At 37.7% G+C, this 27,568-nt stretch overlaps 1 protein-coding gene across 4 annotated transcripts in view; it reads right to left on the bottom strand.

The window, feature by feature from the left end:
- Col8a1 (collagen type VIII alpha 1 chain) overlaps window positions 1–27,568 on the bottom strand; it is a 149,359-nt gene that overhangs the window by 5,212 nt on the left and 116,579 nt on the right. For all 4 annotated transcript variants that reach the window (XM_048803464.1, XM_015478589.2, XM_015478591.2 and 1 more), the window contains one exon: window positions 3,492–3,822. In XM_048803464.1, coding sequence (XP_048659421.1) covers window positions 3,492–3,819 — 328 coding nt within the window. In that variant the 5' untranslated portion in view covers window positions 3,820–3,822. The remainder of the gene's footprint in view (window positions 1–3,491; window positions 3,823–27,568) is intronic.

A 27,568-nucleotide genomic window follows, 5' to 3' on the forward strand; every position in this document is an offset into this window, starting at 1 on the left:
ATTGTTTTGAGAACTGATATGTGCAGTTGATTATATCAGCATTGGTTAAGTTAAAAAAGCTAAAAAGTAATGAAGCAACATTTTTCTAAGTACAAAACTTGAAGATATTATGATGTGTTCATCATAGAGAAATTGGAAGCTTCAAAGATGTATAAGGAAAACTCAGAGTTGCCCAAAAACTCAGAACTTAGACACTTGACATTTATATGCATTTTCATCTTATTTGTTCTAGATATGTGTATGTATATCTTAGTGTTGGAGTCATTCTGTTTTATTTTTCTATTTCTCCTACTTGAAGTGATATTTTATTTTTCCATAATCTTTTGGTTTTAATTTTATTTTAAAAATTTAAATAAACCAACAAGTTATAATTGTATATATTAATGAGTTGCGATCCATGTTATGACTTATGGCTATAATTTGGAAAAATTAAATCAAGAAAACTAGCATCTCCATCTTCTTAAATGCTTATTTTTATGGTGACATTTGAAATTTACTCTTAGCAGTTTTGAAATGTATAATACATTACTATTAACTAGAGTCACCAAACTGTGTAATAGATCTTAAAACAAACAAACAAACAAAAAAAAAAAACCCCCAAAACCCCACCATTTGAAACCATATTTCCCCTGCCTGTGGCCTAGTCCCCTTCAACCATCATCTTCTCTTCCCCATCCTTTGGTAACCACCATTCTATTATCTGCTTCAGTGCGTTTGATTGTTTTAGATTCCAGATATAGAATGAGAACATGTGGTATTTATCTTTTTTATGCCTGGATAATATTTTAACATAATAATTTAGAACCAAATGATATTTCCTCATGTGTTGAAATACAATATGATGTGATGATGGAAGTCATCATGTGGATTCAGGAAGGAATGAAAATATTTTATTTTGTACGTAGTTCAATAACGTCATTCTATATCTGTTCTCTATAGCCAGTGGATTTGTGTAATTTATCTAATGTGCTGTAGGATTTACCAAGCCTCCAATATTAATTCTTTAACTTCCCAAATTATTTCTTATATACAAATTTGATTTTTAAACAGGAGGGATAAGGAAGGTATTTTTGGATGACAAGCAGTCTGGATAAAGAAGAGATCTTGGTTAGGAGCACGAAACTCTGCTTATCTTTCTAGTCTTAGCGTGAGATATCTACTGCAGAGCTTTTGCTATCAGCACCTCTCCTTGCCTGTCTGTACAGCAAGGATAATACAGCACATTTCATGATTAGAGGATATATAGGAAAGTTATTACGCCTTCTTGAATCAGTCCTGAAATACAAAGTGCATGCTGTTATATTGTTCTGTATGTGCCCTGCAGATAAACACAACTCTGAATCTCCGCTGCTGCTGGGAATAATAGGTTGCATGAAGAAATGAAATATTTCACTAATAATAACATTTTAATCCTGACCATTATACTTTTACAGAGCTACTGTCAGGGAACAAAATAGAACCATAGAACTCTATATTTTTTCAAATAGGAGAAAGGGTACAAGAGGTACCAAAACTCACAGGCAAGCTATTTAAGAAAGGAAGTGGGGAGAAGAAGCTGAAATAATCCCCTAAGTGGCAAACATTTTTCTTCTTCTAAAGAGAAGAAAATTGGGAATGCTTCTCTTATGCTGAGACACTATCACAGAACTATTAAGGAATGTTATTCCCGAACAGTGAGCTGTGTAGTTACCATTCAAGGAAGTGTTTGGGGGAAGGTCACATCTTTTCTGTCAGAAGTCTCTGCCATGCAGCACAGTGCCTGGGACATACACTGTTGTGACTGAGGATATATGGAATGACCAGCTACAGCAACTAAAAATTCCTGTGTTGCTTTAGCGTTTACTCAGCATTGCTTACCTTAGGTCAGTGCTTTTCTCAACAACCTTATTTTAAAGATAAAGACAATTAAGCTCAGGGAAGTCAAATGACTAGATGTCTCTCTCTGGGACTGAGGCCCCAAGGCCTCAGAACACCAAATCCAGCAGTTCTCCAGAGTGAATCTTCCCATGATAGTAGGGTCTTACGGGGTGATCTCCACTTCCTCAAAAGCCATTGCTATTCTGATACAGCAGTTTTTCCTACCAGTACTGCATTTCTTTCTTATTTTTTAATTTGTCCCAATTAGTTATACATGACAGTAGAATGCATTTTGACACATCATACATAAATGGAGTATAACTTCTCCTTCTTCTGGTTGTACATGATGTAGAGTTACACAGGTTGTGTCATCATATATGTACATAAGGTAATAATGTCCAATCCATTCTACTATCAATCCTACCCCCAAACCCCTCCCCTTCCTTCACTTCTCTCTGTCAAATCCAAAGTACCTCTATTTTTCCCAAGCCCACCATATCCTTATCATGAATTAGCATCTGCATGTTACCAAAAACATTTGGACTTTGGTTCTTTGGGATTGGCTTACTGCACTTAGCATGATATTCTCTAGTTCTGCCCATTTACCGGCAAATGCCATAATTTCACTCTTCTTTAAGGCTAAGTAATATTCCATTGTGTATATATACCACGATTTCTTTATGCATTCATCTGTTGAAGAACACCTAGGTTGATTCCATGGTTTAGACCAATACTGCATTTCTGAGAACTCTAGATAAACCGACCAAACATAAGAAAACATCTATCATAGTGATAGGCATTTTTAGATGTTCAACAACTAATAAATATGCCCAGAAAGTAATGGGGACAAATCTTCAGGTATCATCTAGATGTAGTCTGCACTCTTTAATCCCCTTTTGCTGATTTATTGATTGACATTTATAGCTTTATTAAAGCAGTGTTAAAGCCACTTGCATTTATCTAACACCTAGTTTGCAAGATGCTTTCATGTGGTTTTTCTCTTAACACATTTGGTCCTTACAACACTGTTCCCCTAGTTCAGAAGAGTGACTTGTTTCTTTTCTTTTTTCTTTCTTTTTTTTTTTTTTCCTCTACTGCTTTATCCTGTAACATCAGGCCCAGAGCCTGACACAAAAATGGATTCTCCCTGAATAGTTGCTGGATTTTTTTTTGTTGTTGTTGTTGTTTTAAATTATTTTTAATTTTGGAGGGTGCTAAGAATTGAATCCAGGGCTTCATGCATGCCAGGTAAGTGTTCTACCTGAGCCACATTCCCAGTCCTAATTGATGAACGTTTGAATAAATAAAAAATAAATAAATAAATAAGGGGATAGAGTATTTGTGATTAAATATATTTTGATTCATCTAACGCTAGTTAAAATAACAAAATCAAACATAAAATTGTAATTTTATCTTTTTTTTTTTTTTAAGTTGTGTGTGTGGTGCTGGTGAGCAAACCCATGAATCTTTCTTTAAGACTTGAATTTTTCAAGAATAGAGTTTGGAACAAAGTAGGAATTTAATAAATGTCAGTTCCTAAAATAAAAGTTTTAAAAATTCATCTTCTATCCCCCTCCATCATTTAAGAAGTTGGGAATCTGTGGTTTGATGACAGCATACCAGTGTGAGATTACCTTTGCCTTTCTTGGGTACTGCTTCCTTGCCCATTCTTGGCACCGGTTGAATCTCCTTCATATACTGGGGTAGGTGTGGATACTCTTTGCCATATTGCAAATGGGGCATCTCCTTGCCCATGCCAAGGCCATCTTTGCCCAAAGGCATGTGAGGTACTTGCTGGCCCAGGGGCTGGTATTGTGGAATTTGTGGTGGCATCTGAGGAGGAATTTGAGGTGGCAGTGGCTTGATCCCATAGTAGGCACCAGCCTGAATGAGCCTGATGGAGCTTAGGGAAATGGTGAGCAGCACTCCCAGCAGCTGCAGAGGCCCAGGTGGCACAGCCATCACCTGTGGAAGGAATGCACCAACATGGTGAAAACCCGCAGGCCAAGGCACTGCCATTTGCCTAGAGAAAGAATGGGGAAGAGTCAAGGGAAGTAAAGTCTTTAACATCAGAGCTTAATGAATGGAAGGCAGGTGGAATAAAGATCTACTTTTTAACAGAAAAAAAAAAAAAAAACCCAAACAAACCAAAATAAAAACCGGAAGTGTGAGTTCTGTCAAAAGAAGATAACTGGTGAGAACAGAGGCTATGGCAGAGACTTCTGGTCTCCAAATATCAATTCTGCCCCCACTTTTTACCTAGTATTGAAAGCCCTGATTTTCAGCTGTGAATAGAGCAGCAGTCCTTAATGAAGACATTTCAGTTAGGTGTGTGTTCTTGTGACAAAGTCCTGGCAGACTGGGAGTAGTTACAATCAGTGCAACTTCCAAGAAGAATCCTAATAGGAAATGAGCATGTTCTTCCTTTTCTTCCTTTTGTTGTTGGAATGCTGATATGTTGCCTGGTGTGGATCAGGCACCTGGGACAAGAGGTTGGTTGGTATGCACTGAGCTTGGTAAAGCAACAAGTTTGAAGCAACTTTAGCCTTGGATGAATGCGGAGGCACCATGCCAACCCCTGAATTTACAATTTGTTTACCCAATAGAGAAATAATGTTTTATCTTCTTCATTCCACTTGTATTGGGGTGTTCTTCAGTTGCCCAAAACCTAATCCTAAGAGGCTAGATTCTGCAAATTTGGTGGCATTTATACTCTGTTAATAAGTGCCAGAATTCTTTCCTAACTGGAAATAGTTAAGAATTTATAGGCTTTATGCCAGGGACAGAGATTTTTCACCTGATAGATGCTTTTTGTATGCTTTTATTTAGTCACAAATAAATATAACTATGAATGTAAATGTAAAATAAATGTAAAAACAAACACTACCAAAACCTGCAGAGGTCTTCTGAGTTGGAGAAAAGATGTTCCATGTAATAGCCCTGAAATGTCATTTTAAAAAAAATCACAATTACGACTATGAACATTTCTTTTTTCGATTTAAATACTATGAAGTCATTAGTTTAGAATTTGGTTAATTGGATTTAGAGTCCATTAAATTTTATCTTTGCACTTTTATGAAATAAAGGAGTTTGCAAAGCAAATCCATTACATAAATAAGAGGGAGATGTTTGACTATTAACAAGACAAACTCTTTCTAAGTCCTTTAACAGTACTCTTTACTAATTAGCAGTTAACAGGAAAAATACAAACGAAGTTTGACTGTTTATAAAAACCAGCTTGAGAAGACCTCGGTTTAGATTCACTCTAGGTTGAAGAGCGAACAGCCCAGGGAGATGCAGTACAAGGAAATGCACACTAGGGGGCAAGCGCGACGCACCCTGGGATCTGCTCCCTTATCCCGCCCCACCCCCAACCCGTGGTACCCTCATGGTCCTACACCGGCGGTATTCTCGTACTTTATTAAGGGACTTTATGAAAATTGGAATCCTAGTGGAGTCTCATCATAATGCTGGGGGGGGGGGAGAGAGAGAGATGGCATATTTTTCACAATCTTCCGGAACACTTTGAAAAAACTCTCTATATGTAATTTAATTTCCATTTTCATGGGAGTTTGTTTTCTTTACTTCTGCCTTACTTAATTCTGGATCATAGTTTCCCACTTCTTAGAAAATGTGCGTTGAATTTGCGACATCCTATTCAAGGGTAATGCCAAGAGTGTGAACAAGCTGCAGAAGGATTGGTTAATAAAAAGCACCTAAGAAAATATTCAATATGAATCCCTACCACAAAATTCACTGCTTTCCAGTTTTTCTAAATATACTAACTAATCATTTTTTTTCTCCTTCGGGGAAATAATGAAGAAACATTTGTCAACAGTATGATTTATAAAACTTTCTTAATTTCATAAATTAGAATATTTTTAAGAACTGTTTTATTTCAAGCATACTCTGAATTATATATATATATATATATATACACACACACACACACACACACACACACACATATATATACACACCGGTAAAATGAGAGCAGATAGAAAACTGTTATTTTCTGTTCCTCTAAGAATGATTGTTATAAAACATTTGGGGAAAAAAAGCACAAATTAATATTGATTTATACTCATTAATAGCCAAATTTATTTTAGGTGGAAAGAGAAAATCTGCCCTTAAGTACTCAACAATAATTTGTTGAATTCTTACCAGAAACAATGCTAGGCCCACCCAGGGATTGTAAAAATGATTATAATATGCCCAGTGAGCCCTACTCTCATGGAACTTATATTATTTTAGCAGGGGTGTCAGGTGTATTCAATATTAGTGATTATTCAAAGAACATTCTCGGAAAGAAAAACAAATTTCCCTTCTACTTCTGTTCTTTCAAATCCCTTCTCTTGGAAGCAATAGTTTTTCTTATTATTTCCACATAGTTTTTCAGAGATAATCTATGAATAGGCAATATAATATACATCCATTTAAAACACAAATTAGAGAGTATTATACATACAACTGTTTCTTTCTTTTTCCACTCAATTCAGTACTGAGACCTTATTTCTTGTCTAGTTATGTGTATCTAAACAAAAATCTCTTCAAGTTCTCCATTTACTAAAAGTAGAGCTTAGTTTTTCTTTTGGATCCTGTCTAGCTCTAACATTCAGTTTCTCTAAGGTATTCTTTAGAGAGCTGAAAGTGTTATTCCACACCGGAAATGTGTGGTAATGCCTGGTAATGTATGAGCAGGGACCTAATTCTGCCTTTGGGGATGCATGAATTCAATTATCAAATCTTAAACTTGTGGTGATTTTTTTAAAATAATAAGCTGGCACACTTGACCCTTCACTCTTCCCTCAATTCAGTGAACGTGTTGGATTAGTGTTGGATTATAGTTAATAATCTTCAAACCAGGACAATCTAGTGAAGTACTGGAAAACTGGAAGGAGGCAGAATGCCTGGAAGACCAGTTGAATACCAAAGACCCAGTAGGATCCTGCTTTCCTTCCATTACTTCCTGTCAGAGGCTTGGCTTTTCTCTCCCTGAAACCAACTCCTTAGGTCTGCCATCTGCCATTTCTCTGGCTCTTTATTTAAATAAACTTTGTTCAGTTTTAACTTGAATATTTATATAGGGGCCCTGGTTAGAATTTACTGCTTGACTTATCCCTACTAATTTCCCTCCTGTCCCTGAGGATGTTTTTGATGGTCAAAGCGGCGTGGTGGCTCTCTCAAATCACTCAAAGAACATCAGATTTGTGTAATACTATACAAACACCTGGTGGAAAAAGGGACCTCAGAATTCTTGCTGGGAGGAAATGGTGGTAGTGGGTGTTCTTGCTTCTTTTTTTTCCTGAGAATGCAGCACACAACACTATTGTGAGTTCTCCTTGATTTTCCCCCCTTAATTTCTATTTGACAACTGGGGAGTATGTGTATACATGAAGATAAAAATACATCTAGTGTGTGTAGACACTGGACGTTTGCCATACAGGCTGGCTTAGTGGTGGCTGCCATGTTATATAGGAAACGCATTGTAGAAATCAAAAGACTTGCATTTGAGTATAGTTTTAGCTCTGCCATTCTTCATGCCTGTAGCCTTGGGCAAGTCCTTTATATTTACTGTGCCTCAGTTTCCTCACCTCTAAGGTAGAAATAATATCTGCCTATCTCTCAGAGCTGTTTAAGGGTAAAAATTTTAACATGAATTCTTTGTAAGATAAAAAGCACTATTAAAATTTAAGTTATTAATGGAGCACAACCAAAAAGGCAAATCCAAACCAACTGAAATGTCAGATTTTCAGAGGGATACTAGCCAAAGTAAACGTGAGGTTAACTGTAATAATGATAAACCTAACATGAGTAAAACAATAATGGCCATTAAACTATACTTTTTTAAAATGGCAAAAGAAGAAGAAGAAAAAAAATAAAAAGCGACTAACCATTTATTCTGGTGTCAGAGTTGCCAATCCTAATCATTTTGAATAGCCCTAAATCGTTCCCTATATTTGGGGAGGGCCACAGTGAGTTTCAGTTCCCTCTTGTGACTCACAATGCACATAGCAGGATAACCTGATATATATTATTTCAGACACTCCTAAGCATTCTCTTCGTACATTTATCCTCATGAGATTTTGGCTTGCTATCCAAAAGAATGTTAAAGCATTTCAACCTTCAATCCTTGCTCTCATTCCAACTTTCTCTTTCACATAGTGCTAACAACACATCTGCATCTGTGCTATGTGGTGTGGACAAGCCTCTCTCATCTGCTCCTGAGCCAGTCTTCTGTGCCCCACTCTTGCCCTTATACAAAATTTTTAGCTTTTCAAGAGCCTAATATTTGCCCCCTGAAGACAGGGACAGTCAGGTAGAATCCTCTTCCATTGTTCACCAGAATTGCCTTCTGGGTTTTTCCATGCCTCTCAAAGAAAATTCTCTCTTTTTTCATTTCTCAGAGAAATTAATTTGTTACGTATAGATATTTATTGAGCAGATTCCAATTGTTAATAATTTCCTGGATACAAGAGAAACAAACTGAGGTCAATTAAAAAGGTGAAGTCTTACTGAACTCTCATTCTAGTATGGGGAGACAGGTGATAGGTTAAAAATAAATTTTATAATTTCAGATTTGAGTGCTCTATAATGAAAATACCGTAAACTGGCTATTAATTTGCCAAGACTACTATAACCAAGTACCCTCACTGGGTGGCTTGGATAGAGAAATTTATTGCTCACTGTTCTGGAAGCTGGGAAGTCCAAATTTGAGATGCCAGCAGATTGGGTGTTTGGTGAGGGCATGTTCTTGGTTCAGAGATGATGATCATCTTCTCACTGCATCCTCACATGGTACAAGGGGCAAGAGAGCTGTTTGGGGTCTCTTTTATAAGGGTACTTATCTCTTTTATAAGGGCACTCCCTGATCATCTTCCCCAAGTGCCACCTTCTCAATTCTCATTTTTCTACACATTCTACTAAAAGTTCAATACAAAATTGAATGCAGTTCTAACTGATCTTTCTTTCTTTCTTTCTTTCTTTCTTTCTTTCTTTCTTTCTTTCTTTCTTTCTTTCTTTCTTTCTTTCTTTCTTTCTTTCTTTCTTTCTTTCTTTCTTTCTTTCTTTCTTTCTTTCTTTCTTTCTTTCTTTCTTTCTTTCTTTCTTTCCTATTAGACTGAACATGACTATGAGGTTCCTGAGGACAAGGAAAAGGTATGATATTCTTTAGACTTTCTAGATGATTGTTGATGGATCTTCACAATTACTACTCTTAGGATGGTTAGGGTCTTTTGAAAATATTTGAACCGCACTCTCTGTTTAAAATCCTGCCTATGACAGTTGTTAACAGAAAGCCCTCCTATTTTTGATTTGATTATTAAAAATGATAGGAACACTCATATGGCAATCTGTTGTCTCGTCATATCACTTTGCTGCTTTTTAAAGATTATCTGAACAACTTGTAAGACTTACCTTTTTTGGTTCATATATGGCTGTGAACATGTAGCTTTCTTATGGTGGGTGGGGTTGGGAAGGGAATGTTAAGAAACCATATCCCCAAATTGCTTATAAAGCCAAGACAAAGGATGATCGTGTGATCTTTTATTGTCATGCTAAGAATATTTAGATAAGCTATGCTGGTGTCAACTAACCAGGTATTTAGCTTTGTTGCATAATCAATTAGTATTACAGATATTAATAACTCTACAAACTATTCTAATTAACCGCTCTCAGGATCAAGTGGGGTTTTTTTTTAATCATATTATCTAGTTGTATCTTATTTCACATATTCTTAACATTCTTTTTATCTACTGGTTATCAAAAACTAAAGGTTTTAATATTTTGTTTTAAATCAACTTTGTCATCATGTTAAATACAATTTGACTTATGTTCTCACACACACACATATGTGAGAATTGTGTTTTTAATAGTTTGAGGATGATGCTTTGGTGGAGGCATAAGAAGTAAAAAATGTAAATATGTGGTGTTTCACATGTTTTGGAGAAAAAGTGGGAGAGGGTGACACAGGTGTGGGGTGGTGACCATTCTCTGAGATGAAGCTTTTTGAGACCCATTTTTGTAGTGGGAATTGAGACTTCTATGCCTAGATGAGCTGGCACCTGGCTTTTAAGGAAAGATAGAAGCAACTCTAAATAAGAGAGATAGGAAAAATTCGTCCCCCTTAGGTGAATCCTGAGGACATAAAGTGTGAGCAGCATTCATTGCCCCCCATGGAGACCCAGATCAAAGTAGATCTCCAGGGGAGGGGTAGTATGGGTGGGGAGAAGACATTTTGGATATTTGTTACAGGACATCTATTTAAAATTCTCTCCTTTTTCTCCCCTAGGTTGAAATCTTCTGAAAACCTGATTCTTTGGTGGGAATGGATTATTTTTGGGTACTGAGAAGAACCATTCACTACTGTGCCCAGATTGGCACTGGGCAAAACCAGTGACTATAAGAGAAACAGGTCATTCCCCAAGAATGCCTGGGGAATGGAGGGGCAGTGAATATCTACATTATAGTCTTCTTAGCTACATTTGTGAGCACTTTGTGTTGGCACCATGGACATACTTCAAATATGCTATATCATTAATACTATATCCATTTGTTAGGTATTTTTGTTGTAGTTGTTGTACATGGACATAGTACCTTTATTTTATTTATTTATTTTGATGTGGTGCTGAGGATTGAACCCAGTGCCTCACACGTGCTAGGCAAGAGCTCTATCACTGCGCTACAACCCCAGGCCCATTTGTTAGGTCTTTTTCTGACATTTGAAATTGTTTTAATTGATATCTCCCCAACCTGTACTTACGATTGATTATTTCACTGAAATCCTGCTTATCTCTATTGTATTCCAAATTAAAATTCCTGTATGGTTATTTCTAGAGGCCACCATCCAATACATTAGCTAATAAGCTTTCTACTTTGTTTTATTAGGTAGAGATTTGTCAAACTGCACTCATCTTTCTCTATCTTGTTCTCCAAATATCAAGGCTTTATTTTTGGTTGAAAGAAATAATTTGTCCATTTTATATGGTACAAGATCTTGGCCAGGATCCCACACTCTGCTTTTTGGACTAGTTATTCATGATGTCTGAAAGCCACTGCTGAGTAAATATGCTGAGATGGAGCCCAAATTAATAAGCCTGTCAGATGCTGATCAATGGAGATAGTGAGCAAGACCATCCAATAGGCATTTGTTGACTGTAGTCCATCTGCCCATTTATACCTATCAGAACTTACATAAATGTACAACTGAGTTTGAATAATAAACTTCACTGATGAATCCTGAATTCTACTATAATTAAGAGCAGTCATCTACCCCACCTACTAGCTATAGGCACAACATGACCTCATGGAACCTGCTGAACTTGAGAAGTCAAGTAGGGTTTGCCCCTAGCTCTAGAAACGGGCCACCCACATCACCCCCTTGAAATGAATGGCCAACCACCGCATTCCAAAATCTCTCCAGAGGAGGAGATTTCACAACATTCCCAGTAACCAATTGCAGTATTTCACAGTAGATTTCCTAATATCTAATCTGAATCTCTTCTGCTGAACTTCAAGCTCATTTCCTCTTTTTTCCATTCTCAGAGGAGGTGGGAAACATCTGGAGAATATTTTTCTTAAAATAATAGCTCACATATTTGAAGCCTGAAATTAACTCCTTTTATTTCTCTAACTGGAATAGTGTCAGCTGCTAAACAGTTTATAAAACACTTGAGAGAACTCTTACAAGAGAAAATTCTAAAGTGGAATTTTTTTTCTTCCCATAATATAAAAGCATCATTGTTTCCAAAGCACAGAGTACCTAATATCTAGCTGTGACCTAAGCAAGTCACCTATCCCAACTGGGTGTCACTTCCTTCATTTGCAGAATGAGGACATTGGCTAGATGACTTCATGTTCCCTCTGGTTCTTAAGTTTTCTAGTAACTGTGAATGTGAAGAACACATACATATTTCACAGTTAAATGAATTTATGAGTTTCAGTGTTAAAGCTTTTGGATGCCCAAAAGTTAGATCAATCTCATAATTTGTTACTTTTCACTATTCCAGTTGGGGATGGAATAGGGAGAGTTTGAACAACCTCTCTGTAAATATTCTTATAATGAGAAAACTGTACCTGACTAGAAAAAAAAGAAAGAAATTAAATAAAAAAACAAAGTTTAGGGACAAAAAAAGGGTATGTGACTTAAAAAATCAAGAAAATAAAAATCAAAACGAGATTCAAAGATTGAAGAAAAATATGAGGCTTACTAAGAACATTTTAAAAAGTGCTGGTAAATTATAATGTCTTCCTACAATGTGTAGGCTCAAAAATTCTTGCAAAGTCATTTAGCAAGTATTGACTATGCCTCCTGATGTAAGAATAACAAATGAATACAAAATATGTACCTGGGGAAGGGGAAGCGGGCAGTGACAAGTTGTGACATCATCAGAATTCAGAAGCTGTGGTTTTTCATTTTATAAGAATTGAAGCTATGAAACCTAGAGGTAGCTCTACAGTAAAGTAAGCAATGGTGAGGGCTTCCTAAGACCAAGGGTTGCACAGCAAATAAAATTCTTTCCTGGTGTCCCAGGGAGGACTGTAGAACACTCTGATATTCTTGTGAGCATCTTTCTTCTCTGCCCTTGTATCGTTTGTGTAAAGAACACAGTGTAAAATCATGATGTTTTCAGGTCTTTGCAAGGGAAAAATATGTAGGGAAATTTCATCCAGCGTAATCCACTAAACCAATTATTGTACAGATATTTATTGAAGCCAGAAATCACAATGTGTTATGCAAAATATAAGTTTCATAGGATATTTCTTCACCACAGTCACTTCGCACTCCTCCTGAACTCTTGTTGAGACCTATGGAATTACAAGTGAACTTCAACCAAACCTAACTCAGGCGTGTTTTTGTGACAGGCAGTGAAAGGTTGGTAGCTGAGGTTGAAGTGATCCTTTGTAACAAGGATTAATTTAATAAAGTAAAATGATAATATTAGGCTTATTCTCAAAGTGTGTCAGGTCATAGAAACTAGGAAGTTTAAACCATATGAGATAAAAAGACAAAATAGCTGATGATTTGTTTCCTGAATGGCCTTCTTCTGGGTCCTTTAAGTTTTAAGGAGTAGAGAGTCCTGGGGCAGCCTTAGGATGTGAAAAGTAGGGAGGGAGGGACTTCCTCTTTGCATATGGACTCACATTTTTCTCCTTTTTTTTTTTTTGCAATTCTGTATGTCTTCTTAGGTACTTCACTATTGCACAGTATCTCAGTCAAGAAGGTTGAGAACTTAGGGGAAACTTGAATTAAAGGTGTAGAAGTTCTGATGAGAGCTTGGAAATTGAGAATGTTGTAAGTTGAAGTACAGTAAGCTCAGTTCCCAGTCAGCAAAGGTACTTCCTGGAAGGAGGAGGGAGAGGCTTTGAGAACAGGGGTTTTGAGGATTGTGAATCTGTTCTCTGTCTCATTCTGTGAACATCCTCTACTAGTGTACTCAGAATATAAGAGAGCAAGCTGACCTCCTATTAGCATTCTCTTTAATGAGCAGGCTATTATGACAATAGATTGTTCATTCTGGTATTTTCATGGGAAACTGTGAAACTCACAAAATCCCCCAAACCAAGGAACAAAACGTAGTCTAATTCATCTCTCCAGAGAGATGTTTAACATCAAAATGTTTACTAATGAAATAACTGTGTGGGTATATATGTGTCTGTGGGTTTAGAGGCACGAGATAGAGGGCATAAAATGGCCAGTTGTTGACTTTTGTTTTTCTTCTTCACATCTGGGCTCATTATTTTTGTGTGTCTGATTGTTGACATTTTATTTAGCAAAGATTATTTGAGTCATTTAACCTTGAGTGACGTGATATTAAAAGTCAAGCTCTAGGATTTTTATCACACATGGACAAAAGATTAGATCAAATCAACAGCACATGGAAAATAATAACAATTAATCAATTTCTTCCCAAATTGGCTTCTCTTACCCCTTTACCCACCTCCACACAGATCTAATCTCTGGTCAGAATAGCAGTCCTGCTGAAGTTGCAATGTTGAGCCCTGGCAATTTCTGAATTATGAAAGAACTAAAACAATTCAATAATTTCTTGGTCAGTGAAAATGTGGATTTGTTTTTTTTCTCTGTTGTGTAGTTCAAGAGCAGCAGAAATCATTTCACAGGACTGTTCCCAACAATGAATTTAAATTTAAAAAATTTAGTTCTCAAGCTGGGACTAAGCCTAAAACACCAAATTGTGATAAATTGTCAGCCACGGAGAGGGCAGTCTCTAAAATCCACCGCTTTTCAACCGCAACTCCGTCTAGATAATTAGCCTACGTGGTAACATCCTGCCCTTTGAACAGGCAAAACACAAAGTGCTACCAAGCCACAGCTATCTTGGTCTTGGAAGTTCCATTTACTTAAAGGGTGGAATTTATTTTGAGGGAGAGAGAGATGGATGTGCTGTCTGAGAGGAAAAATCATAAGGGTTTCACAGTTAATCCACCGAACATTTTTCAGAAAAAATGGAAGTGGAGAAAAGAAAGGAGAGAGAATTATGTGAAAGATGCCAGGTCTTAAGGATACATTTACTATGGAGGCTGGAAGTATGTAAGGAACTTTGTTTTTTGAAAGCAAAACCTCTCATGAGGCACTAGAATTCACAAAATAGTGGAGTTTCATTGACAAACATGCTTCATCAATGTCGTTTCTTGGAGAGTGTGAACAGGGCACCAAATGGTGTGGTCTTCTCTGTAACCTTCTCTGGGATGATGTCCTCATATCCTTTTTAAGGCCTCCTTTTACTAAATTATAAAATCAGGGAATGAATTAGATGGAATGGGCACCCCATGCTGGAGGAAGTAGTGAGGGACACAGGAGAGTGGAGGGGGCTGGTCAGTTGGTGGCAGTGGGGAGCAATGGTCACTCCCAAACCAGCTCGGCTAACTTTACACATCTTGCTGGCCTTGGGCGTGTGCCCTTAGTTTGAGAAGTTCTTCCAACTTCATCAAGAGAAGCCAGAAGTCAGGACACACACTGTGAATCTCTTTAAAATTTTTAGCTTTTTTAAAAAAAACATTATCTGGCAGAAAAACATCACCCTCTCGCCCCCCTTCCTAAACGTAATATGCTCCTTGGGGCAGGGTCCAGCCTCGGGCTACCCTTTGTACCAGGTGGTCTCAACATTTCTCATTCTAAAGGGCCATTTGGGAGATTTCTCATGCCTTGATTTGCTTAAAATTTTAAGTCCTGGCATTAATTGCCTCCGCTGTGTTAGTTGGTTACTTCAATTACTTAATTCAGCATTCTTCTGTTCAATTTTTAGACACTATGTTAGTAGACCAGAAATAAAAATAAATGAAGGTGAACCAATGATCTACTCTCAGAAGTTTCTAGATGATTTAAATTAAAATCCAAATCTGTTTTAAGTGCTTCAATAAAGACAAAATAGATGTGGAGTTGGTCAGGTACAAAGTCCTAGGGGGAATTGTATCAGAACTAAGAGATGAAGAATAAGCAGGAATTGCTCAGTAGAGGAAAGAGGGGAGTGGAAGGTACTTTTTACTTTCATCACAAACATACAAAAGCGGACATTGGGCAGCTTAGATGGTTAAAGAACTGGTTTTTTTTGGGGGGGAGGGGGTACTGGTTAAGAACATTAACTTTGAGCTAAACAGCCTGCGTTAAATTCTGATTTTGCCACTTACTTACGCCTTAGGCAAGTAACTTAACCTATTTGTGTCTTGATTTCTTTGTGATAAATTTGGGATGATGATAATAAGACCTGTCTCAGGAGGTTGTTAAGGGGATTCAGGGAATTGATGCAAGTACAGTGCATCACATGTTATGAGTTAGCTACTATTTAAGTAAAGAAGAAGAAGGAAAAGGTAGAAGAAGAGGAGAAGGTGAAGAGGGAGGAGGGAGAGGGGATCTTGAGCACAAATTCCATGACTCTTTATTGCAGTCTTATTTTGAAGAATTTGAAAGGTAATGATTTTCGTTCTTGCTCTGCTCCAGACAGATTATGAAAATTAGGCAGACCAAATGCCTCCTTGGCTGAGATTCCAAAGACATGGTCATGAGTATTCTTAATAAGTAGGTAGCAAAGACAGGGTCTGCTTCCCCACCTGCCAGCCCTGTGCAAACACTATTTCAAAGACTGGATCTCCTCCCACTTCCCTTCCCTCCCAGAACTGGCCCCTTCACAGCCTTCTTTGTGCTTTGGGAATTTGGCTTCAGCTTTGAAATCCAGAGAACAGAAGACATTTCTATGAGGTGATAGCAGCACATTGGCCTTGTGAAAGTGACTGCAGAATTTAGGCTATATTGTACTGCTGAAGGAACTAAAATCCACAAGTAATAATAGCTATAAACTTTTAGGTCATGACAATAATCAGCTTACAACTCTTTTAGAAGCTTGATCTTTCCATGCTATTTTCAGGTACACGCATAATAGACTGCTTTCAAAAACATTTATCTAGTCTTTACCATATTTCAAGAGTTATATCTGAAAGATTCACTCCCCACCCTTAAACTTCTGCTTCAAAATCATATTGAGTTTTGTGTCTGAAAAAAAACCCCCACAGTTCAATATTTGTTTCTTTTATAGATAGTAAAAGTAGGAACCTCAAATTCAAAATGCCAAATAAATTTCAAACTGTATTTAGACATGAGCATTTGTTTAAATAAAAAAAGTTCATTTTCCCACAGTTTAAGCAATTTATTTTGAAAAATGAATTCTTAGTCAAAAGCTCTAGGAATTAGATATAGATAGGGAGAGACCCTCCATATAAGAGCTCACTCAAGTGCCTAGAGTAATAGCATGTACTTTTGGGACATTTCTTTTCACATAGTTCATGACTTAGCCACTGTGCTTGTTAAATGCTTGTCAAGCAAACATATAAATGGCAACATTTTCATGCTGTTTTCTGACTTTTCTAAATTAAAAAAAATATTTTTATTTTATTTGTTAATTCTTTTATGTGGTACTGAAATTGAATCCAGTGCCTCAATACATGCTAGGCAAGTGCTCTAGCACTGAGCTACAACCCCAGCCCATCTAAATGTTTTAAAAACTAATTTAGTAAAAAACCTTTTTTTTTTTGTTGTTGCAGTACTGTGGTTTGAACCAAGGGGCGCTCTACTACTGAGCAACATTCCCAACCTTTAATTTTTTTTTTTTTTTTTTAATTATGGTTTCACTAAATTGCCAAGCTGGCCTCAAACTTGCAATCCTCCTGCCTCAGTCTCCCAAGTTGCTGGGATTACAAATGTGCATCACTTTTAATATTACAATAAGACCTCTGTGGGGTGATGGTTAGAACAGCACTGTAGCTACTGAATCAAACTTACATTTCCCTCTTCTTACTACTTTCATTGTCATTCTTTTAAGTTTGTATTCTGGTGTCTGCCTCCTGTTCACAAGAATGGAAAATCCTGTATAAGAGCTGTTTTTCCTTAGAAATTAATACAGAGTGCTATTTTTGACTTTACAAACCTTGTAAAGAATGGAGAAGGGTTGGCTGATGGTAAAAAATCTTGAGATTGGTGATAATTTTCATTCATTTTCAGAATGTTTGTAAGAGTCTTTTTAGATGAACATAAAGATCTCAGTCTTGGCTTGAGCTGAATGATAGTATCACAGAGGCATTTTTCTAAATCCCTTGTCTGAATTTCATGTTTCAGGTGACAATCTCTGAAGTTCTCTCCTTCTACAAAGGTAACATCTGAGATGCCATCTCCTTGTTTGTAAAACCAAAAGTGTTAGACTAACTGATACCTAAGGTCACTTGCAAGTCTAAAGACTCAGTGTCTTGGTTCATAGCTACCCCAATCCTATCCATTCTCTTTCAATCATGCCAAGTATTGGAAAGAGTCAGGCAATAGGTCATGGAGTCAAGTATTAACATGAAGTGTAATGAGTGTTGAGAGGAGTAGGAGACATGAATATTTTATTGTTTCATATTCATGTGAACTCTTCAACATCACTTTGCAAAATTCTATAATCGTCCCGTCCCGCCCCGCCATATCCACCACAGATTTCTGTCTCCTTGCTGGGGAAACTAGCCAAGGATACATTATTGACCACCTGCTCACTTTCTTGCACAAGAGGACTCCCCAGACTTATTTTCTTTGCTTTCTCTTCCCGCTGGTTTATAGCTTTCCCTTATGTAGCAATAAAACTCTTGGAGAGTGCTCTTAGGGATGAATTAATGCCACTTAAGTATATTTCCGTTAGCTGCCCTTTGATGGTTCTGTTTAAAAATAAAGGGAGAGTTGGGGCAGCTTGGTTCTTATTGAAATTTTCCTTTCCTTCACTTTAAAGTTACCACTCCTCAGACACACTTAGTTACACTCCAAGAGAGCTTTGTTAACACTGAAAAAATGTCTGGGAAATATTGTCGGAAGACAAACACACCATCTTTTAGTAATTTTTTTTCCCCATTGGAAAGGTATTTACATTACAAGGAGACAGCTCAGCCTGTGTGAGCTTTCCTTGTATTCCTTTAAATACCAGAAAGTGTGCTGAATTCCAGAAGAGCAGAATGCAACCTTGTTCTCCCCCCTAATAGCAAACAGATTAGGGATCTTGTTGTCATGATTCCATTTCAACTTTGCGTAGCCTACAATGTATTTATAGTATCCCTGCATTTTATATTTTATTAATCTATCGGAATCTTATATATAATCTGTGTCTCCTCAGGGATATAACATTTTACAGGATTCTTCTTCTCAGATTCCTAGCCCTGAAGTTGGAAAATATGAGTGTTGATACTAAGTTTGCCATTGGTATCTTGTGTGGCCATAGGTCAGTCATTCTGCTTCCTATGGCTTCTGGCTTCTCTGCTGGAACACAGTAATAGAATCTGGGTATTTAGAATAAAAATTCCCCAAGAGAGGCACTACTGTCATGGACAGTGTCACTAGAATGAACTATTTTCATTTATTCTCTATTTTGTTTGCTTATAAAGTGAAGCTAACCAGATGGTATGCAGCGAGCACTGCGTTAGTGCTGATGACACATTCCATGGAGCTCATTACCACATGCTGCTTTAGTTATCTGTTGTCCCATTCAACAAACACTTTTTGAACTACCATGCAAAGAACTGTGAAGGATTCAAGCATGATTACGATGTCATTTTTGCTTCCATGGAAATCTGAGGGAAACAGATACATGTGAAAAAGATGCCAAAACAAAACAAAACAAAAAACCCCCACAAACCCAGTACTGTTTCTTATCAGGCTTTCTCTTTCCCGGCTTTTCCCTTCTACCTGCCTTTTCTCTTTTACATGTCCTTTCCCATCTCTATTATTGATTTCTTTGCTTCTTCCCAGATTTCCGATTCCCACTTGATGTTTACAATTTTATCAGCCCATTTTGAACCTGAGCCAGAATAAAGACTAATGTCCTTCAAAGGTCACAGTGAGACACACGAATCAAAACATCTTTCCTCTTTGCTGAATTCAAGGACAGGCTTCTTGTAAGCAAGGAGGAGATGCCAATGTGGTATGATTAGGGTAGCACTCAAGAACAACCATGCCTACCTGGAACCCAAATACCTTTTCTGTAGGTCTGCCATATGCCTGAAATTTCTATTAAAGTTCCAGAATTTGGGAAAGCTAATATAGAACAAAATTTGTATAAGAGGTGACTTATAATGTAGAACAGGGCCCAAGGCACTGGCATCTAGGAGCATTGGATCTGGGGCAGTCTGAAAGGTCTGGGTGGGTTGTCCTGCCTGGGAACTGGGAGAAAGTAATATAGAGGTACAAGGTACCAGTCACCTTGGGGAGATGAGAGCGTAAAATTGAGGCATGAAGGCTAATGCAGCAGGTCCTGGGGAGAATGACCAGTTGTGGTGGCTTGATTAATGTGTGTCTACTACTTTACCATTAAAAGGCAGGAGTTAATGTATTCAGGAGAGATTCCCCTGTAAGCTAGTCTCCCAAGAAAGGCGCTCACCTCCACCAAAGCTCCATGGAGACTGGTTATAGCTTAGCCCTAAATTTCAACTTAAGATGAACAATCTGGTTGTTTGCAAGTCTTGGACTTTAGCTTTCTCTTGTCACATCCTGTCATGGAAAGGGCTGTTGCTTTCCTAACATGCGCATGGATGTGGCAAATCCTGACGCTAGCTTACCACATCATATAGCTAGAATTGCAAGACTTGGACCCCATCCTCTAGGAAGGAGAGAGGCTGATTCTCCCTTCAGTCCTGATTGATGAGTGGCCAGGGAAGCCTGGAGCCAAGCTTCTGCCACAGTTGTATTTCTATTTTATCTTAGTCTCTGATCACACCAGGAGTAGGGCTGATGCTTCTCTAATCAGACAGTTTAAATGCCTGATAGTCCTCAGGGGCAGGGGCTCTCGCCTGGAGTTTGATTTCCAGGCCTGCTGGATCTTTGTGTACAACCTCAATCTGGAATGTGCCAAGAATAAGGAGGACCCACACACCACAGCTACTTCTCTCTTTATAAATTTTCCCTAATGAACACTGCTTGGCTATTTGCCTTTGATTGTATAACAAATTCCAGATCCTCCCTCAGTGCTCGACTTAGAAATTGGAATTCTAAAGTGAGAAGAGTATAAAGAAATGTGTTTGCCCATTAATTAATTAATTAATTAATCCATCCATTCGGCATTATGTGGTGCTTTGCAAATGCCAGGTGCTGGAGACAAAATAATGAGTGGAGAATGAGGTCCCTGTCCTGGAATGACTCACAGCTCAGAGTTGGCTAGCTGGGGAGTTGAACTCTCAGATTCTTTCTCTGCGTCAGTTTCCATCTCTGTGAAATTAGTAACAGGGAAATATTCAACTCTTGATGGTGTGTGTTGGGCTGACTAACTCACTTGGACGATAATTGCCAGCATTTTTACAATCTCATGCTGGCTTCCCTCCACCTCTCAGCATGTGATTAGGCTTCCTCTGCTCTCCAGTCCTTGATGTGTATCCATAAAAAACAAACTTATTTTAATATTGGTCTGAAGGAGACTTGCAAGAAATGCAAATATACGACATTGCATAGCAAACATAAATAACTTTTGAATTGTCTCTGTGAGTATCTGGCCTTATATACACACACATTGAAAAAACTAATGAGTTATTCATAAGAAGAATTATTAAACCTATATGCTATTTAATATATAATGACATTCTGAATTTTAAAAAGAACCAAAGCAGATTCTTACTGTTGAACCCCACTTGTTCTAGCATCTAAGAAAATCAAATGACATCATAACCTATAAAGAAGTTTTCTTTTTATGAAATACACACATGTGTATCATCTGCTCATGGATTTATCTTCCAAGCTGTCATTTCTGTCCCTCTCTACCTCTTGTTTCCAATGCAGGCATAGTGGCACAGAGACACAGAGATTGGTTACTACTTAGTTCTGAGTTCTGATTTGGCATAGAAATGGACATTTTCAGTATCTGTTAAAGGACCTTTGGATCGAACACATAAAATGCTATTACCCACTAAAATTTGAAGCTTTTCTTTCAAAGGGCTGAGGTTACTATAAAGTTGCTTTTAAAAAAAAAAGACCTTCAAAATAAAGATGAACTGATGTGAATAGAAATGACAGTCACCAGAATTTTAATTTATTTTGTGTCTTGTCTGATTCATGAAACAGGTAGGTGTGGATAACAATCAGAGGAGAAATGTTATTTGCAATGTTGGTGATATATTGTTAGATATATATCTGGCTTACTCCTGGCTACCATTTCCTTAAAATATGGAAGTGCCTGTTAATTGTGCCATGGAAGCCAGGCTCAGTACCGGCACTACCAGGGCTTACTTGAAGTTCTATTATTATTAAACACTCATTGAATATGTATTTTGTGAGGGCTTAGGATGCTGTAAGCACTGTTAGTCTCTTTGTAATGAAAATATTAAGAGCCACAAACTTTTGAGAGTTTACCAGGTTCCAGACACTGCTAGGTGCTTGACATAAACCATCCCATTTAATAAAATCCGAGTGACCCAGGTGCTGTTAATTTCAGTTTGTAGATAAGGAAATGAAGATGAAGACCCAGAGGTTATCATACAGCAAGTAGGTAACATAGCAGGATTTCTATCTGCTGGTCCACTTCCAGTGGTCTTACTCTATAGCACACTCTGGATTATAGTCACTAGAAGAGTACCCGGCCTCAATGCCTAAAGAGGGAAATTTGACTGAGTGAAAAAGTACCCCTATGTTTGGGTTGTTTTTCCTATTAGTAGAAATATTGGCAGGAAGGCTGACAACAGTATTCTCTGCATGCCCAAGTCCTGCTCACAGTGATGGCTGGGAGAAATCATGATGCATTCATTGGTCTTTCTTTCAGTGACCCTGGATCCTCTTGGCAGCCCATCTATGTGACTCAGGATTGCCCATTGAGTCCCTGAACATAAACCTGCACTCTCTTCTTATCTATAACATGATTTTATTTTTCTACCTTGTACTACTGTTTAAAAATAGAATTTGTTAGAGCAGCTTTAGGTTTATAGCAAAATACAGTGAAAGGTACAGAGTTCTTGCATAATCTCTCTTCTAAACATGAACTTTCCTAAACATTAGCATCCTGTACTAGAATGGTACATTTGTTACAGGTGATGAACTTTCACTGGCACATCATAAATACCTGAAATCCACATTTGCAGGAAAATTCTCTCTTGATATTGTACATTCTATGGGTTTTGACAAATGGATACTGACATGTATCCACCATTGTAGTATCACACAGAATAGTTTCACTGCCCTAAGAATCCTTTGTGCTGTGCCTGTTAATCCTTCCCCATACCTTTACCCTGCAAAGTTTTACACATTGGGTCCACTGGAATCTACAAAGTTAGCTTGCTTAGATCTTCATGAATGGAAACCATAGAAGAGGCCCTGACTTGTTTTCAGCTGCATTGAATTAACACAAATCATGAACTCAGCTTGGTGAGATAGAAAGGTTCCAGTTCAAATACGCCTGTTTTATAGAAAGCCCACTGGGCTTGAGGCATATCAATTTAAAATGCAGTTTATCTTGCATGGCATTTTGTTGGTCAGAATTTACTGAAGGTTATTTTCTCACCTGTGTAAAGATGGACATTAGGGACCCCCGAGTCACAGAAGAATCCCCAAATGACTTTGAATATCATTACATGTAACCTAATGTTGCTGAAGTTATATTTCTAGTTCAAATTAGTAATTTTATATTATAGTTACTTGAAAATTGGTCATAGTGTATATTCTATGTGTTAAAGTAACTATTCATGAATTCATTTACTTTGTTAAAATATGATTATGTAGTTGGGTACAGTGGCACATGCCTGTAATCCCAGTGGCTCAGAAGGCTGAGGCAGGAGGATCACAAGTTTAAAGTTAGTTTCAACAACTTAGCAAAGGCTCTAAGCAACTTATCAAGACCCTGTCTCAGAAAAAGGGCTGGGGATGTGGTTCAGTGGTTAAGTGCCTTGGAGTTCAATCCCTAGTACTGAATATTATGTAAATATCTTTATGCATTCTTCTGCTGAAAACTCTTCAATATCTTCTACTATTCTTGAATTCAATCCAAACTTACTCTAAGGGCTTACAAGATTCCTGTCTTGTTTGGTCTCTGCCTGTCCTTCATTTTGCCTCTACCTCTTGATTATGCACCAGCCCCACTGACCCTCTCTCTGTTCTTCAAAGTTTCTGATTTGGTCCTGCCAAGACCTTTTTGCATCCTATAAGAATGGTCTCTTTGCAGCTCTACCCGTGGCTGGCTCCTTTTTATGTCAGTGGGGCCTCAGTTAACTACCAGCCCCACAGAGAAAACTTCCCTGATCCTGCTGGCCAAGACAGTGTCCATACCCAGTAACTCTCTGTCATGTTGCCTCATTTGTAGATTTTTCCAGCAGCTCCAATAGATAAAGTTATCCTACTTGTTGAATTTACTCACTGTCCAATTTCCCTGGCTATGCCTGCAAACTCTGTGGGAAGGAACTTGACCTGTCTTATTCAATGGGCTATTCCCCAGCATTGGCATTATGGTAGTACTCAGCAAAAATGTGAAATATGAATGGTAGCATGGCACCATGGATGGTAAGCATTGTTCCCTGAGCATGATTCTGTGTCCTGTGAGTGAGTATCGCACTTTCCTGACCTCTCTTATGTTTTTATCTCAGCTACCAGACAGTAATTTGATGACTTCCATTGATTTCTGCATACCTCAAGGCTTACTATAACATTTGATACATAGTCCTTGGTGAATACATATCATTGAGTGAATAGACAATTTTGTAGGCAATGCCGAAGAATCTCTTTAAAAAAGGGGATATGCCATTTGGCATTGACAGGGTGTAGGACATCAACTCCCTCATTCCAACAGATGATACCTTGACATACTCAATATTGTCTTAAACTGGAGGAAACTGAGAAAACCTCAGAATTATGAAGGTCACTTAGTGACCTTATCCTGACTTACTCCTCTGAAATAGGCCATAAACCAATTCTATGACCTACCACCTACCATTTCTGAAAGTAAGCCATAAAACCCTCATTCTAGAAGTGCTTTTCCCTATACCTGACAGTCAAGCAAAACCTGAGTAAATGGGCCTTTGCTAAGTCCTCCTCCTACTCCAGCCATGGTCAGGAAAAGACATTACTTTTTCCTCCCTCTAGCATATAATACAGCCTAATGCCAATATCATGAGCACTGGTTTCTTGTGAAGCTGTAGTGACAGCACTAGTTGCACCAGCCTCCAAAGTCCCTGCAGATTCATTTTCATTGTCTAAGGAGACCGTGAATTAATGGCAGGCTGCTGAGGAGGCAGAGGGCAGAAAGCTTGTCCTCATTAATCATAAGAAACTTTGTCAATCTGGTTTCCTTAGTCAAATGATGGCAGTCTGTGTCAGGGGTTAATTCCATGGTTCTGGTGTTCATGGAAATACTGGGGAAATAGGATATAGACTGATGTCTATTGAATGCCCATCATGTGCCAGGCAATATGTTAAATGCTAGACATACACTACTGTTTTTAATTAAAAAATCAGATAAGGAATCAGAGACTCAGAACATTGCATGATTTTCAATAGCTGATATTGTCAGAGATAGGATTTCAACTTCTTTCAGGATGCAAATACTGTTCTGTTTATAATAAGGGTACCACCAAAACAGCCAAATAATAACCAACTCTTCTGTATGATTCAGGTAGGGTAAGAGAAAAGTATTATTTTCTGAAGAGAAAGTATTCTCTCATAGGGATAGCATAACGAGTCATTCAGACTATTTAATAACTTTGATAAGATTAACTTTTTCTTGTTCTCTAATGGAGATTATTATTCTGGTGGGATGGTACAAGCTGGGCATTAGAGAGTCATAGTCCCTCAGGAAGAAGACCTGGGGTGGAGTGAGAGACCAAGAGTGACGAGAAGGGACAGAGTGGTGTCTGAGGGCTTGTCTACACTAATATCTGCCAAGCAGATATTATTCACTGGAATTCTGGTTGGTGTGATGGTTAGTGTAGGAAACAGCATAGCAGGATAGTTATGCATATGGGGTCTAAACTAGACACTTAAGTTTACATGCTGCCTCTGACCCCTATGGTCTATGTAACTGTGGGAAAGTTACTTACCTCTCTGTGCCTCCCACTCTTCACTGACAGAATGGTGATAGCTAATAAAACATATTACACTTGGGTGCCATAAGGAGTAAATAAGATTTTTCCATAGACAGTGCTCTGAACCTGGTAGATATCCATTCATAAATGTCAGTCCTTAGTGTGCAAATGCACACAGCACCTGAAGGTCTTACTGTGCCCTCGGTATATTACAAGCTGTGAGTCTCATGTAGTCATTCTGGTAGGTATTAATTCACACTGCTCTATTGTGAGAACAATTGCACAGAGGGGAAAATGTCTCCTTTGGCATCCCTTAACTTTCAAGAGTTTGGATTTATAGGTTCCCATATTCAGGAATGTGGGACCATTTTGGCTAAAAGGAATATTTATTTTGCCCTTATGTTTCTGCTATTAATTAATCTTAATGTAACCAATTATGTTTTATTTTGTGTTTGAAATGGGATTGACTACATGCCAATCAAACAAATTTTAGTTATGTGGAGACAAACTTCCTTTGTATTTTCTAATATTCTTATTTCACAATCAAAAGGAAAATGGGGCAGTATTCTTTCCTCAGGTCCAGTATTTTGAAATAATTCCTCTAATGTTGGTTTTTCATGCTATTTATTCTGATAAATACAGCTTATTATTATCCTTAGCATCATCTTTACTTCTAACCCCTGTACTTTGGAGAATCTGCTCTTTCCTTTATGATATCATGCACCTGCACACTTTGTCTGCGCCTTGTGATTCAGAGGCTCAGTAGCAGGATAAATTATATGTTGACTTGCTTTTTGGTAATCAACTGAAACAGTGATGATGGGCTACAATGTATTTGGGTTGGAACAAAGGGTTCATTTAATGAAATGTGACTTTATGAAACACTTGTAATCCTCTCAAGGATGGAGCCAGGTCAACATGGGTAAATGGGAGGTATTTGAGGTTTCTCTCTCCCTCTCTTTTTTTCTTTTTCAAAAAAACCATATTAGGTCCACCAGGTGTTACCAAGAACACTAATAAAAATCTTGTCAGCTTAGAGTTATTGCTGTTCCTGAAGAAAAGATAAATGTATGTATTTTAAACTCTGAACATGTGAAATTTTAAAAAATATTGTTTTAGAGTTCTCCTGGCTACATTTCCTTAGCTGTTTTCCAAGCTTTGGGCTGGAGAAATTTAAAAATGTTTCTTTGCCAAAGCTAAATATTAAATGAAAACCTTGTGTCTGACGAGTTCTAGGATTAATAAGTAGTGGCAAAAAGGTGAGATCCCAAGTCACTAGAGGAAGAAAGCTCTAAAGGGAATGGCATTGTATTGTAAGCAATGTCACCTTTTGAACTGTGGGATCAAACCCATAGGGTAAAGGTGGACTGAGTCATTTTTCTGTCCTGAAAGAGGAACCATCTCTTTGAAGGAATCATGGTAGTACACTTATTGTTGAGGTAAAACACATGAAAAGAAGAAGTCAAAGGGTTAATAGTTCACATGCATAGTGATTTTATATCTTAAGAGAATCGCCCTTCTCTGTAGAACATCATCTTTAATTGTTAGTAATTCTGGATTTTGAAAGTTAGGTCCAATTACTATAGTGAATATTACTTTTAATAGTACCAATTCTTCACTCCCCTGATATTTATTAACTTCTTTCTCAAGGAAAACACTATGGGAAAATGAGGTATCAGTGAAGGATTATACAAGGAACCAGGAATATAAAGGTTTAGGTTTCATTTCCCAGGGAATTGTAGTGACCATTTGTTTCCCAATCTTAAATGCATGGACTGTATGAGCTGTTTGAGTTTCAGGTCTTCCTTCCCAAGTATTCTGCAGTGATTAGGGACTATACACCAGGAGATGGCCTGCAATGTAAAAAGAGCATAGGTGTTGGAGAATCCAGGCCACTTGGACTTGGATCCTGGCTCTGCTTCTCGCCACATATGTAACCTTGGGAACCTCCATTTCTTAGCCTGGAAAATGGGAATAAGAATATTTATGGGGATCATATTTGGTAACAAATGTCTGCAAGTTGCCTAGCAACTCAACAGAAGTGGCTATTATAATGCATTATGTAGTTTTGTATTCATTCCATTTCTGTGCTTCCAGGGTCCAGTAAGATATTGATATAATTCTTATCAATCAATTTTGATAACTTATGTAAGTTTATTAATAAAAACAATTCATAAAAAATAACATTTACTGCTTCTTT

The sequence above is a fragment of the Marmota marmota genome, unplaced genomic scaffold, assembly GCF_001458135.2.
Source record: "Marmota marmota marmota unplaced genomic scaffold, marMar, whole genome shotgun sequence".
NCBI classification, from domain to species: Eukaryota; Metazoa; Chordata; class Mammalia; order Rodentia; family Sciuridae; genus Marmota; species Marmota marmota.